General features: G+C 34.7%; 1 protein-coding gene across 1 annotated transcript in view; it reads left to right on the top strand.

Moving 5' to 3' along the window:
• The window catches only part of LOC145662664 (anoctamin-1-like), a gene marked incomplete in the record, with an annotated part of 119,385 nt that overhangs the window by 41,749 nt on the left and 62,545 nt on the right, over positions 1 to 15,091 (top strand). The window contains 1 exon segment of the mRNA XM_081728465.1: positions 11,970 to 12,130. Coding sequence (XP_081584591.1) covers positions 11,970 to 12,130 — 161 coding nt within the window.

Raw genomic sequence — 15,091 nt, 5'->3', positions numbered from 1 at the left:
GAACCTTACTCAGCAGCCACAAAGAACTATTAAGACGTTTTGTTTGTGTCTAATTTGCTGTCGTCGGGGGAAATGTGCCAATTGTTACGTATTTGTATAGTACGTCTATTTCACGATGCTGTGAAAATGATATAGTTGTCGCAGTAAGTTGTCTCTTTTAATCGTAAACTTCTTTGTAAGTTTCATTAAGTAGACTGCATATAATTAATGTATTCCATACGCTAAATGGATATAAAATTTTTTTAAATAAATAACCAGGATTTTCAATTATGAATAGATCCTCATTAGAGTTAAAGAAGGAACGAAAAATGAAGAACATGTAATATTGAGAGAGAACATTAAATATGTCACGTTGTTTAAGGATTTCCATCATTCTGATATTATGTGCTTTTATGTACATTAGTGGTCCAAACAGTCATACCCAGTGACGAAGTACCGCTTGCAAAGTACAGGGAGACGAAAAAAGGGTTAGGCATGGAGGATTATATTTCCATCATATGATATGTCATTTTAGGCATGTTTTTTCCTTTTGATTCAAGGTTGGCAAAAACCATGGTTTTTATTGAAAAAACCAAGAACCCGGTTTTTTGGTTTAAACCTTTTTTGTTTGTTTGTTTGTTTGTTTAAACCAGGTTTTTTTGGTTTAAATAATTTGCTCTATGTATTTATATCACATATGGATAGAAACAAGTTTGTTTCACCTTGGTGTTATTATGCGACAACCGGGTTATGTTAGAAGGGATCACATAAGCTTAAAGCGGAATCCAAACAGTTTCTCGGCTTACATCCGAGAGAAATTGTCCTCCATTTGAACTCGAAACCGGGACTAATTGGCCACAAATGCAATACGTCTGCCGACTCACTCACGAAGGACTGCTGATAAAAATACGTTGTACTGATCTGTACATACTTGTTAATATAATTGTCAAGAGTCATTTCAGAAGGACAAAATGATAAATAGTTACACAAATAAAACCATTATACAGAATTACATATAGACAATTTCAAAATACTGCAGAGTACAGAAGAACTAATTTAGTCCAAGTTAGTTCACTACGACTTTTATTAGTCCAAGTTAAAGAAATACAACGACCTAACTTGCAGATCAGTAAGAAAAGTGAATAAAGATCCCTCTGACCCATTTATACTTAAATAGATTCAAAAGATACTTCTGATTTCAACAAATGCCTTTCGTGGGGTTTGTATGACCCCCCACCAAAAAAAAGTACGGCATTTCGATGTATTTTATCAATAATAAACATTATTAAAGCGAAACAACATTTAGAATTTTTCTTTGATTGCAACTGCATAACAATAATAAACTATAAAAAATCACAAAAGAAACACTATTTAAAAAAAGTTGCTTTTGTGGTATAATCTCTTTTGAGTAATGAATGGTCCGTGGTTTAAACCAGCCAACCCTGTTTTGATTTATTCTAACAAGGTATATTCGCAAAGTGTACCCGAGGGATTCGTGTAAAATTGATTCAAATGCAAAGTTTACAGCGGCTCAATGTGTATTGTACTAATTTTAGCGGCTCATGCCGGTAATTTGAATATTTATGGGCCTTCATATATCCGGAATTCCTCATACATTACTATAACGCTCGTACACAAAATTGCTTTTAGTTTCTTTACATGTAACTGGACATGAATGTGCTCATATGCAAAACAAACTGGATCAAGTACTGCCTCTCTGATACATGTTACACACCCCGGTCGCCAATTTGGATCCGACGTATTGGATTCAACTTTCGGTTTTTCAAATAGGAATAGGTGCAAGTGATACTTCAAATTCGTGTACAATTTTTTGGGAAAGTCACTGGTGTAGTGAGTTTTACCGTCGCTTGTACCGTTTACAATGTATTGCATGTTAAATCTCTCCAGGCAGTTCACGAATAATGAAAATATAGAAAGTTGTGCAGGGCTTCGTGTGTATATGTAATCTTTTACGTGATTTATCGTTGACGAAATATTCTCTGAACGTACATACACTCATGTCCAAAATTATCGTCGCATGTCTATAAATATGTTGTAGGAATACAGTTTGATAACTAATTCGCCCGGTATTTTTTATAATGTTAGTATGTGCATAATCGTCAAAGACATGTATGTGTCAAAAGAGCAGTAAATAAGAACAATAAAACAAAAATAAAACTTACTTGTCCATTTAGCAACATTTTTTTTACTCATTCTAATTTTCGTATTTATAATTCTTTTCCTATGAAATTTACCACAAATATACATTTCCCGATCATGCACATAGTATCAGTATTAAAAGTATCCTGCAAAATCATTATCAAATTATATTCTTACAAGAAAACAGTTATAGATATGCGACAATCATTTTGGACATGAGTGTACATACAGACACACAGGCGACCATACGGAAATGGTAGGTCTTCACCCACATCTGGTTGTATCTGGATTTTTATCAGGCATTTTGACCGTAATACAATACTTCCTTGTTATAGTATAACGTGGAATTAATAACCATCACTCGCAAAAATGTAATAAGCTTATGACACCAATATTTCAAAGAGTTTGTTTATACCTACAGTGTTTTTCGTGTTAGAAATTTTGATTTGTTAACTTCAAAAACATAAGCGTAACTGATATTACTCTGCAATGTATATTCGCGAAGTGCTTGGAGAGATTTAACATGCAATATCTCTCAGACGCTACAAGCTACGGTAAAATTCATGACACGAGTGAATTTCCGAGAAAATTATATATGAATTTGATGTATCACTTGCACCTATTCCCATTTGAAAAACCGAAAGTTGAATCCAATATAGCGGATCCAAGATGGCGGCCTGGGTGGCTAACATGTGTCAGTAAAGGAGTACTTGATCCAGTTTGTTTTGCATAGTTTTGCATATGACCACATTTGTGTCCAGTTACATGTAAAGAAACTAAAAGCAATTTTGTATACGAGCGTTACAGTAGTGTATGATTGAATTCCGAATATATGAAGGCCCCATAAATATGCAAATTACCGGTATGGGCCGCTAAAATTAGTACAATACACATTAGGCAGGGAGAACATCCCATTTGAATCAATTTAACGCGAATCTCGAGGGGACACTTTACGAATGTACATTGTAAGACAAAAAACAATAGATATACGTGCTTGAAATGAAGTGTATTTGCATCACGTGATTGTATTCCTGCTGTCTTCTCGTCAGAGAAACAGTGTTAAATCCACGCTGCGGTTTCTGTATTTTGTATATATTTTGATTTTCTTCGTTCCTTGTTCTAAGATCAATAATTTTAAATAATGGTTACGTGTTGACGTTTTTCTTTCTATGGCATTTTTAATTGTTTAAATTTAAAATATTTAACTTCTGGTAGTAGTTTTCTTTAAAGGCAAATGGAATTCTTTGAATTAAATGGAAATATTCGAAACTTTCGAAATATATATTTGGAGAGGACAAAACATAAAAAAAGAATAAATAAATAAATAAACAAAATCTTTATAACTATTAGTCTGCTGTGATTAATACATGTAAGTTTTTATTTGATTGTTATGTTTGTACTATGTTTAAAGATAATAAAGTGTTTTGGGTCTCTCACTCACTTATAAAAATTTTATAACACATTATTATAAAATCCCTAACTCAGATTTTTTTCCTTATGGAAGAGTGACAAAATACTGGAGAAATATTTGTTTTAAAGAAATGCTTTAAAAAAAAAAAAAACCAATAAAATGTTTTTCTATTATCTTCCCTTCTTTAGAAGTGCATGATCTTTACGTACTTTATCCCACATCGCCTACATAGCAGTTTTTCTTCTTAAGATTGGCCACCCACAATACTAATACTTTTTTTATTTTCTATTCACTGATTTCTAAATATAGATTTCATACATACTTCAACCTTCAGATCTTTTTCTTTTAGTAATTAACTCCTCTGCTTCGAAATTAACTGTATTTTCTCCAAACACATTCCAAGATATTGCCTTTGATCTGTTACTGATTAACAGTTTTCCGATTTCTGCTTATTAATAATTACTAGACCATAATTTTATGTACTAACCAAGAACATACATTATTATATTATAGAAATATTCTTAAATTCTGATAATCTGTATGTGGAGTATTACATTTGTGTAAACGCTAGAAACATAACATAAACTTATTGTCTTCCAAGTAAGCCATCCCGTGTGTATTCAGAAATATTTTAATGTTGTACCAAGTTCAGTCCGTTGTAGTATTGTTTCAAGATTGATAAAGGAAAGAAAAGACAAAATGAATTAAGAATTGATTTGAAGTCTGAATTTATCCTTATTAAGACCTGAATTTATTCTTATATCGTTTGAAACTATTAACCTGGACTTGTAAATTTATTAGTTCCAGTTTGTTGTTGTTGTTGTTGTCTCTTTTCTTAATATGGAGTGTACATATCTATAACTTATTAGCAATCGCGTACGTGTTTTACATTTACTATAATGCATCTCCAAATTTCCCTTATCTCTTCATGTGCCAGGTAATAATTTTGCGAGTAATTTTTGTGAAGAGAATGAGTGATAGAACTGATGTCTGAAAATGAAATAATTAATTAATTGAATATAAAATGTGGAAATTTCACATTACTAAAATACACTTCATTGGTTGTGCGTGAAATATGAATTTCGCTTAATATACGTATGTACGTAGCCTTCCATAGCAAACACAATAGTAGAAGCTATTTAAATGAAAAGCTTTGCCTTGCCAAATTTACATGAAGTGATTGGCGTGTAATAACTCGTAGTTAAGATATATATTTTTACAGCGAAAAGAGATGCATGTCAATCCAGGTCACAGGAATAAATAGGAAAATATTCACTATAGCATGTTGCTTTAATTCATAGATAAAGCACTAAATGCTTAAGAAGTGATAGATAATAGGCAAGTGCTTTGTAGGCGAGTATATCATTGATTCGTGCACACAGTGCTAGTTCACAATACGGTCAGCATATAAACGGCTTCCATAATCTGTGCAGTTTTTAAGTTATCGTTCGAAGGAAATGCAATTTTACTATGATCCTCGCTCCAAAGTAACCTTACTTGCTTGACATTTTGTTAAAGTTTGTTCCAATCACTGGCTTCCAGTTTTACTCAATGACTGTTTTTAAAAGGATAAAGAGTTGAAATTTCAGTGAGGTTGGGAAGATGCTGTTTATGAATTGAGAAGTAAAGGAAGTTATTAGATTTTTTTTAGGGACTGACGTGTTGTTCCTACTACAATCTTGTATGAAAGCATTTTCGTAAGTATGAAAGTATGCTATCCTTATATTTCTGTCACCTTGTTGGAACTCTTCAGCGTTGTATGCATCGCCTCCTTTAATGATTAGCTGAGTGTAACTGTAATGCTTTTATATCCCCACGAGCCAACTTTGACTATAGTACAGCTGTAAACAAGCAACTTACGAAGCATATTTCCTGTTACATATTTGTCAGTGTTGGTTGGAATGGAAGCCAATTTTAGTAATGTTTTCTGTAATTTTTTTTTTTTTTTTTTTTTTTTTTAAACAATATAATGAAGTGTTTGGTTAATAAAATTGCAATACTAGTATTTGCATATGGAGGTGCTACGAGACTAAAAATACATTTCGAATGCGCAAGTTGACCCGAGATACCTGTTGATCAATTTGTCTTTATTTTAATGTTTCTTGTCAATGAATATCTTCTTACAGACCTTCAAAAAATTGTTTTATATCCAACATAGCTTTCGATTTGTTGAATTCTCAAGAGAACATAAACATCATATTTTTTACAGTATTTAAGAAAAATGTTATTTTGGTGTCACATACAATAATATTACGTTTGAATCAGATGAAACGTGAAAAACATGTGAGGTATGTCCATTCGAGCGAGTCAGAAAAATCTGGATTAGCCCAGCATTCATTGGAATTTATTTGAAAATAGTTATTGATAGATCAATTGATGTGTAGTAGAAGAGACGATAGAAATAAAGTTGAATACAAACAACGTAAATATGTATGAGGGTTTGAAATTGAGTATATGTGAAATGTTATGCCCCCCAAAATTTTTTGATGTTAATTTTGAAGACGAACTATCTGGACAATGTTACTTTTAAAGTTCATAGTAGAACAATGTTGTGTATTGTAATCATTATAATTTAACTGTAAAATTACAGTTGTTGAAATATATTTAATATACAGATTGAAGATTAACATTCCGTCGCATTCGAAAGCGATATTTATTCTTAACGAGGGTCGCATCAACACAAAATAACGTTCAAAACATTCTTTAAACTTTATAGGCCGTTAAACGCCAGATCTCCAACTATTACCCCATTGACTCTCAAACACTTTTGCAACCATTTTTGAATACTAAAATTATGGGTTGACTATCTTGATTTGAAATCTCGTGAACAACTGTTCGAATTTCTCCTTTAGGTCACATATTTAAGGGATTTTCAGTGCAGAATATGTCCTAACATTTCCTTTCAACCAGAAGTCGCAGAAGTCAAATCTGGAAATCTTTCGGGCTAAGTAGTGAGTCTTCTGCGACCAATCCGCTTTTCACCAAATTGTCTGTCCAGGTAATGCTTCGCTGTGAGAATGAAGTGAGGACTATCACATGTTATCGCAAATATACAGCATTATGTATGCTTCGATGTATTAGTACTCACTTCTAAACTACAGCCCTTCTGACAGATTTTTTGGGAGTTCTGAGCACATTGCCTTTAACCGATTCAACTATCGCTGTGGAGGTCTACTACTGCGTTGTAAATTGGTAACTATTTCGTTTCCTTGAAGTTCCTTTCTGTAAACAGTTGCAGCTGTCTGCACAGTTCAGCACGTGATTTAAATTCAGGAAACCACAAGAACATACTGCATAATCCAGGACACTCCCAAATTCCACGGGATTTTTAAAAACAACTTTTATTAGTTGAATTCGGAAAGTAACGACGTAAGTCTCATTTTAAACATTAGAATCTAAAATTTAGAGCAATGGATGGAAAATCTAGTCTTATTCCTTTTACTAAAGATGCTGATTCATATATATTCTATGGATATAAGTAACTTTTACCTAATCTATATTAACGCAGAATATAATTATGCGTAACCTAAAGTAACTAAATTAGTGTTCTACGCTTCTAACGTAGCTTTAACATACGTAAAGTTTTGAGGCCTAAGTGAAAATTCTGCATTAGTTTTCATTTTGACGTGATTATAACGTTATTTTAAAACCTAAATTCGATACTTAACCACTATCTTACTGGGAAGGCTGAAACGGTTCAAAGGAGTAATCTTATTGCGTTCTGAAGTAACTTTTGTAAAGAATGTTGGATAAATCGGAACTTAATTGTGTTGCAATGTGATATGTAATATGTGGAAAGTAATGAAATATTTATTTCCCTAAATACTTAAGAAAATTTAGCTATTATTCTGAGTATTTGAGATGTCACCGTTCTCTGATTTTGCGATCGGAAATTGACAGCAATACCTTTTGGAGATAACATGAATTATATAACTAGGAAAACATAATAAAAGAAATTGAGTTACCTGACGACGAATGTTTATGAAATAGTACTAAAATAAGCTTGATGTAACATAAAATTTGAAATTGTAATTTATATATTGTCAGGAAAATATTCTAACTAATAAATTTACTTCGTAGTGTTTGCTGAAAGGCCTGTTAGTTATATAGTGTATTAATCAAACAACTCTTTCAACTTCTTCCAAATGTTCTAATATCAGCCTTCTATGTTGTACTTACACAAAGTTTTGCGAATCAAGTCTACTGTTTGTTGGAAGCTTACGCAACAATATACCATATCTAGAGACGCAATTTCGAAGCTTTTAAATTAATAATGCTGTATTCTTCATAACTGTACAGTTTCATTTTAGAAGTTCGGTAGTTGTATATGAATGTTACGTATATTCTTAGAATTTGCGTCGATATCAGCTTCCCTAAATATGGAAAACTTCGAACTGTAGTTTCTTTACTTTTTACCGCCCTAATCCCGCTTCCAATAAAAAATAACGGGGCTCTTGCGCTTCGAAAATCTGAGAAGTGCTAAAATGTCAGGTAAAATGTTTTATTTGACTACTTCCTGTTGAATTGTTCTGCTTAGCAGTAACTTAAACATGTTTCAAATATTAAATACATATAGCGCCTTTGTGTGTGCCACTAAAATAAGGCCGCGCTAAGAAGAGCTCTGACAACTCTCACGTGCGATCAAGCGCGGTTGCCACATTTAGCTTCTGTAACAATACAATATAACAAGGGGCACATTTTGTGGGAAAAGAATCACCTAATGTATGTATTACAACAAAAAAAATATTTAACATTATGCCTGACGAAGGTATTAGTCAAAAGAAACAAACAAAGCAGTATTGCGTTAAGATAGTTTACAAAACCGTAAAGAAAACAACCATTACTTCTAAACACATAGGGCCTTATGCAAAATCGTTTTGACGTATGATTAGCGTAATACTAAATGCTTGACTACTGCATGGAAACATGTTAATCGAACTCTTTAGTATGAGCTTCTTCGTGGCTAAGCGGTTAGCGTACGCCTTTGACATGGGAGGCCCCGGTTCGATTCCCGGCGGGGGCTTATGTGGTTAGGATTCCACGTTAATCAGTAGGTCCACGTCTCATATAGCCTCGCTGCTGAAAGAGACGTTAAATTCAAAATCAACTCAACTCTTTAGTATGACACTAAACACGCGTTAGAACGACTCTGCGTAAGACCCATATATTTTTTTTTAATGAAAACTACTTAGTTAGAGAATGGCTTTCAGTTGTAGACAATTTAATTCCGTTCACTGTAGAAATCCTACGCTTTTTCCTAGGGTGGATAAAGTTTCCGTCGGTTCAGCGAGGTCTTTCGAGCACTTCTCTTTTGTGATTCTTTTCACAGTTGTAGGGCTAATGTATAAAGCTGAATCTACTCTTTCAATCACTTTATTCAATGGAAATAAAGACCGTCGTTACGTTCTTTTTCGAAATATTCCCTACGATTAAATACAAATTCCCGTGCCTGACTTGTCAAGGGCACCCCCCTTTCCGCACTTCTTACGCACTTCAGGCATTGTGTTCATAAACACACACACACACACACACACATACTAAATTTATATTTTAGGTCTATGTGAATAATACGAATACAAACTATGTTCCACTGATGAATGAAAATAACAACGATTACACCACAATATTTACATCAATTCACTGAGATGATAGCACAAAAAATCAAAATAACCTGACAACACAAAAACTTTCAACAGTAATGAGTAGGTATAAATGCGACAACACTGTTCTGTTACCATGGAAACAACCTAGTGTTTCCAAATGTATTTTTGTGGGTCTAAACCTATCCTCCCCTTCACATATTGGTGAAAAAATGTCTTCTACGAAAAGACAAACATAGCTGGATCATGTTCGTTACTCAATTTCTAAGTTAGTCCTTATGAAAAGCTCATTATAACGGTCTCTGTAATATATAGACTATGTACACTTTTTTCCGATGTCAACAAATTTCCTACAAAGACCATTAGAAATTCTACTAATTTCAGCCTGACATTACAAATCACGGTTCATTGACCTTGAACTTTAGAAGAGCCGTACAGACTTGCTACCCTCTTCGCTTTCAATTCCACGAAAACCAACTCCCTGCGGCGACAGGGAGGTGAACCGGTTGTTGTTCCATGTAACCCCACTTCTATTTACGTAGCAAACTTTCAAAAGGACAGAGTTGTGTGAATAAGTGAAGAAAAAAAAACATTCATTATTGTGGTAATAACGTTAGGCTTAGCGGAACTACGTTGTGCTGGAATGTTAAGGAGTAAAGTGAAGTAGGATTATTTTTTTTAAAAAAATCTAGTTTGTAAATAATTCAACTTATAATCTGATTCACTCAGTGAGAAAGTAATTCGATTCCTTCATCGGTCTGTCAAGTGGTCGCTTTGATTCTTCTTGCTATGACAGTTCGCAACACTGTCGTCAACTTACACGATGTTAGATCTGTCGGAGCTCAGGTTATGGTGGCCTTAGAATAGTAGCACACGTTACATGGATTGGCCATTTCTGATATACAACACTCGGAAAGGTTTTATTCGTCATTTATTTGCTAACAGCCTGTGTACGTAACACTCGCCAAATTGTAGTTATGTCTTCGTAATCCTCAGTCTTATATATTTCATTTAGTTTCTTGTAGTTATGTGATGTCTTTTATATGGAGCTATGTAAAGAGTAAATATTCGTACAATTATGTGAATACACTTTGCGTTTTTGTTTCTCTCTTAAAGTTTTGAACCCTGATGAATTTGCACAATAACATGCAAAATAAGTGATTAGAATGAACTTTCTCGTGTCATTGTACAGAATGTCAAGAATGGAATTTCGAAAGTTGCAAGTACGAAAATTGCAAGTAAAGTTATAAATAGCAACTCTACAAAATATCAGGTAATCTAAAAAGTATTGAACCTTTTGTACACGAGATGACGATATTGTCCCAAATTTCAGGGTATATGAGTCGCTGCGGGTCAGGGCTAACGCCGTTTGACAGCTGAAAGTTGAAGCTAATCGATGTACAGAAAGTGTTAGAATTCTTGTAGTTAGACTTAAGGTATAGCGCCATGAAAATAAGTAAACTTTCCACAAAACTGCGGTAGATTTTACAATTTGATTTCGATATAAGCGCAAGTGCTGCGCAGGTTCGTGGAGAAATTTGTACTGTTCGTGGGTAAGATACGTTATCAAAAGCAACAGCCAAAAGGTAATTCGGTCGTTTTCGCTCTGGAGATTTCGATGTTCAAGATGCTTTTCACAGTGGGCAACCAACCGTAGCTAAATGGATGATATTCTGGCAAATGTCGAGCAATATCGGCATTTAAGCAGTTATGACATCACCAGTGATATAAACATTCATCGCCAAAACTATTTGAAGAAAGCTGGTTATAGAAAGAAGCTCGACGGTTGGATGTACATGATCTGACTGAGTAACATTTACTCGATCGAATTTATATCTGCGAATCTCTATTGAAACGTAATGAACTCTCTACCCATTTCAGAAACTGTTGATCACGAGGAACGAAAAATGAATAACCTATAACAAATGTGCGACAAAATCCGGGTCGGAGCGAGTAGTAGTTCCACAATCTGTGGTAAAGCGCACACTGACGCTCAGGAATGTTATGCTGTGTATTTGGTGGTGGGTTTGGGAGTTCATCGTGCATCACGAATTGCTGTCACCGAGCAGAAAGATTGACTGGGACCTGTACTGTCGACAATTAGGGGGCATGGTGTCTTGGTGCTAGAGCGCTTACCTCTGATGTGTGGGGTCTCTGATTCGATCCCCGCCAAGTAAGTTTGTAGTGGACATGATGTCCATGAGATTTCACGGGATACTCCCGTTTTCTCCCACTTTCCCATTCCACCACTTAAATCACCATTCACTTGCTTTAATCAGAGTTTCCCTTAGGCTAAACGGTATAATCCTGGGACGTTAAACCACAGGTTTCATTTTCATTTTGTCGACAATTAGCGCGACTGAACCTAGTAAGTCAGAAGAACTAGTCAATAGAAGGGGTGCCGTATATACACTGATAGTGCCAGGCCGCATACAACTTTAACGACTTATCAGAAATTGAGAGAACTTGGCTGGGAAGTTTTAATGCATCCACCGTATAGGCCGAACCTGGCGCCGTCAAACTATCATTCGTTTCTGTCTCTGCAGAACTCCCTAAATGGTGTTTTGTTTCAAAAGAAGCATGTGAAAAACTCGTGTCACAATTTTTTGACCAGAAACCAGAGAAGTACCATAAAGATGGGATTATGGTGTAGCCAAAAAAATGACAGTTTATTAAACAAAGTGATGCGTATGTGGATTTATAATTTTATTTTCAAATCACAATAAATGTATTAATGTCGACTTCCAAAGGATCAATACTTTGGATCAATACATGTTCTTCATAGTTAATACTTTTAATTCTTACGTGAAATATTTCAGATTCCAGCTTTACATGACGTTCACATGAAGACCAACAGATTTATGGATGGAGTAAGTTCATTTTTTGACCATATCATGGAAAAATTCCAAGTTGATCCGGCCATTTTTCCTCCGAAGAGTCATCGATTTACTGCTGTATATTGCAGGGATAAAGAGTACTTGTAAGTTTTGTATATTGCTAGAGGTTTATTGTTTTTTAATCATAGTGTTCTTGTTGCCTTGATATTCTATAACTGGAATATAAAACATTTTTAACTGTTGGGCTGTTTCATCTATTTGAATACGTTGTGTGTGTCTAAACATTATAGTCTGGAGGCAGAACGCGTGATTATTAGGTTTCGTTCAACCCGAGAGAGTAAAAGCAACCGATGGTCCTCAATCATAAAGTTCACTATACTGATCACTTCTAGACCGCCGGTCGCTTGATACGAGCTGAAGTCACCTCCTCCCCCCCCCCCCATCTATTGAAGTTAGAAAATAAGCGTTTTTAATAAAAGGCCATATCTCCAAAACGAATGAAGATATTAATGAATTTCGTTTTCCCGTTTTATCTGTAAGGTATGCTTTAAGGTTTTGTCTATTCATGCTTTGGATGGACCCAACGGTTTTTTCGGAAAATTTAACGAACATTAAAAACTGACATATTTTGACTTTAATATTTCCTTTTTTGCTTTCTATCTCACCAGTGACTTGAGATATGGGAAGAACATCCCTCATTGAATATGTAGAGCATTAAATTATCTTTCCAGCGATACCAATATTGTTAGGTTTACGTCCAGAGATAGCCCTACAGCGAGGTAAGTTTGAAGGCAAGTGCGCTTTGATTCGAATGTTGATGCTCCGAATGGCACCACTGAATTTGAGCTCACGTCAGTCAATGAAGGTTTTCTTTCCGAGATAAAAGCTAATTCTTTTCCAATATTTGAAGAACAGTTCTCATCCTTCTCCCTTGAGCTCTCCTGCACTGTCATGATTATTTCTAAAGCTCTGGTCAATTGATACGACCGCGCGTTAAGGATCACAGAATTTTGAAATAAGTAAAGATGTCTTTTATAGCGTTAAAATCCATTTACAAGTGATATTCAGGATAATTCCGATTTTTCAACTCTATTTGTGTGCGACATTTCAACCGGTCTTTGAAAATAATTCGTTATTTATTTAACTAAAATATTTATCTTACCATAATGAAAAAGCAGAAAACATAAATAATGTAAAAACATATGTAAAGATGTCTTAAGTGGGATGGGCAAACACTACTTACAGGTGATATACAGGGTGATTGATAACATCGTTGTACACCTGAAGGGTATTTCTAAAATCACGAATGGGCCTGCATTCTCTCAATGGTCACTTTAAAAATGTTTTTGCAGAAACCTCAGTAGCTATATTTGTATGTAATTTATGAGAATATTATATCGAACTTGATTAAATACTTGTTAATTACTGGAAACAAGCAGAACTATAATGATATATTATCATATTAAATCTGCACAAAATATTTGCAAACTTACATATTCCTTTTGTCTTTTGAATCTGCATTAGATGAATCATTTTCTGGTACATAAGTGTTTGTAAGTGTATTATAACACTTGTTCCTATTTCAACTACAGGTTTTCATGCTGTACAGCTACTGAAGCCCACACTCACTTGCATTTGTTTGTGTAGCATATAAGTTTACATGTACAAGCTTTAACTCTGGTCAACTTTTAGGCAGATTCCTGAGTGAGCACCAATTTTCCATTCATAGTTGCCAACCAAAAAGTTCGGGTTGAAAGAAGTCAATATTCGAGTCGCTGGCGTGCCGCCAAATGTATTGTTTGAACAGGACTGGGTTAACCCATCTGGAGGCCTGGGACTAGAATAAATATGTAGTCCCTGCTGACTTCACCTAATATATTTCTGTGAAAGTACAGTGGAAAGTTAAGGGAATATGTTTCATATTTTTGGTCATATTTTATTTTATGATGATGATTGTATCTTCATGATTCTTTACAGATAGCCAGTTGTGATTTTGATCAGAGTAGAGGCCCCTGTTCACTTGGAGGCTATAGTCCGCTAAGCTCCTCCCCCCCTTAATCTTGTCCTGTGTGTGAAGGTGTGCTCGTTTAATGTTTAGCACTAAGAGCATTCTTTGTTGGAAGTTGATCTGGGTTTTTGTGACCGACCATATCAGCACAGACAGCATTAATCGAGAATTTTTGAGTTGGTGTACGTAGATTCACCAGAAAATCTTCTGCACGTGCTATCTTCTTATTATTCACATAACCAGATCCTAAGTTACTTAGGAAGTATGATTTTTTAAAATATGCATTCCATGCATTCCTTTTGCCAATTCCTGCGAACTGGTGGTGTCGCTTCCAGTAAGTACATGGAAATGCTGACAAGGAATGGCATATTTCATCTCTAGAGCTCATTCACAATTGTGTGGATGGGAATATATTGTAATTTTATTGCTGTTCTGGTAGACAACCATATTTTTTCTGCCTTAAAAGTTTCAAAAATGTATAACGAGACGAAGAACATCGGTGTCTTTGTAGTCAATGAGCAACTGCTTACAACCACAGCTGGAAGCGTGGTATATGTGAAGTATTATCCTCGTATCAGCCTATTCAAGATTAGATTTCAGAAATGGTAGTCTTCTTCTTGTGATGACTCCACGTGAAGTTAGTCTGTAAATCTAACTGATATGATAACAAACTGTTCGTCTTTCAATGTTTGCCTACAGAACCTAATCAGCTCTAAAGAAAGAAATGCTGCGAAGTAAGATTTGTTTTCAGGCAAATCAATAAAACATTTCCATTGCAGAGGAAGCAGACAATCTCGACCTTCAATACTTCTCCGAATCAGTCAGTAAGTACTTGCTGTTCGCCTAAATCTTGTATCTCCGTTAATAGGACATGGACTGTAGTAGTGGAATAAACCATCCAACTCGAGAGCACACCCTATTTAGAAAGTTCAGCACACATTTTACAAAAATATCCGCCAAATCGCCACCGAGCAGTTCACAGAAATTGAAAAAAAAAAAAAAAAAAAAAAAAAAAAATGCATATTTAAAAATCATACGTGTTAAGTAAATTAGGATATGATAACGTGAATGACGAGAAGATAGCACGTACAGAAGA

The sequence above is a fragment of the Thermobia domestica genome, chromosome 10 (assembly GCF_964235325.1).
Source record: "Thermobia domestica chromosome 10, izTheDome1.hap1.1, whole genome shotgun sequence".
Classification (NCBI taxonomy): domain Eukaryota; kingdom Metazoa; phylum Arthropoda; class Insecta; order Zygentoma; family Lepismatidae; genus Thermobia; species Thermobia domestica.
The sequence above is the reverse complement of the archived record's forward strand: the minus strand, read 5'-3'. Positions and strand labels throughout refer to the sequence as shown.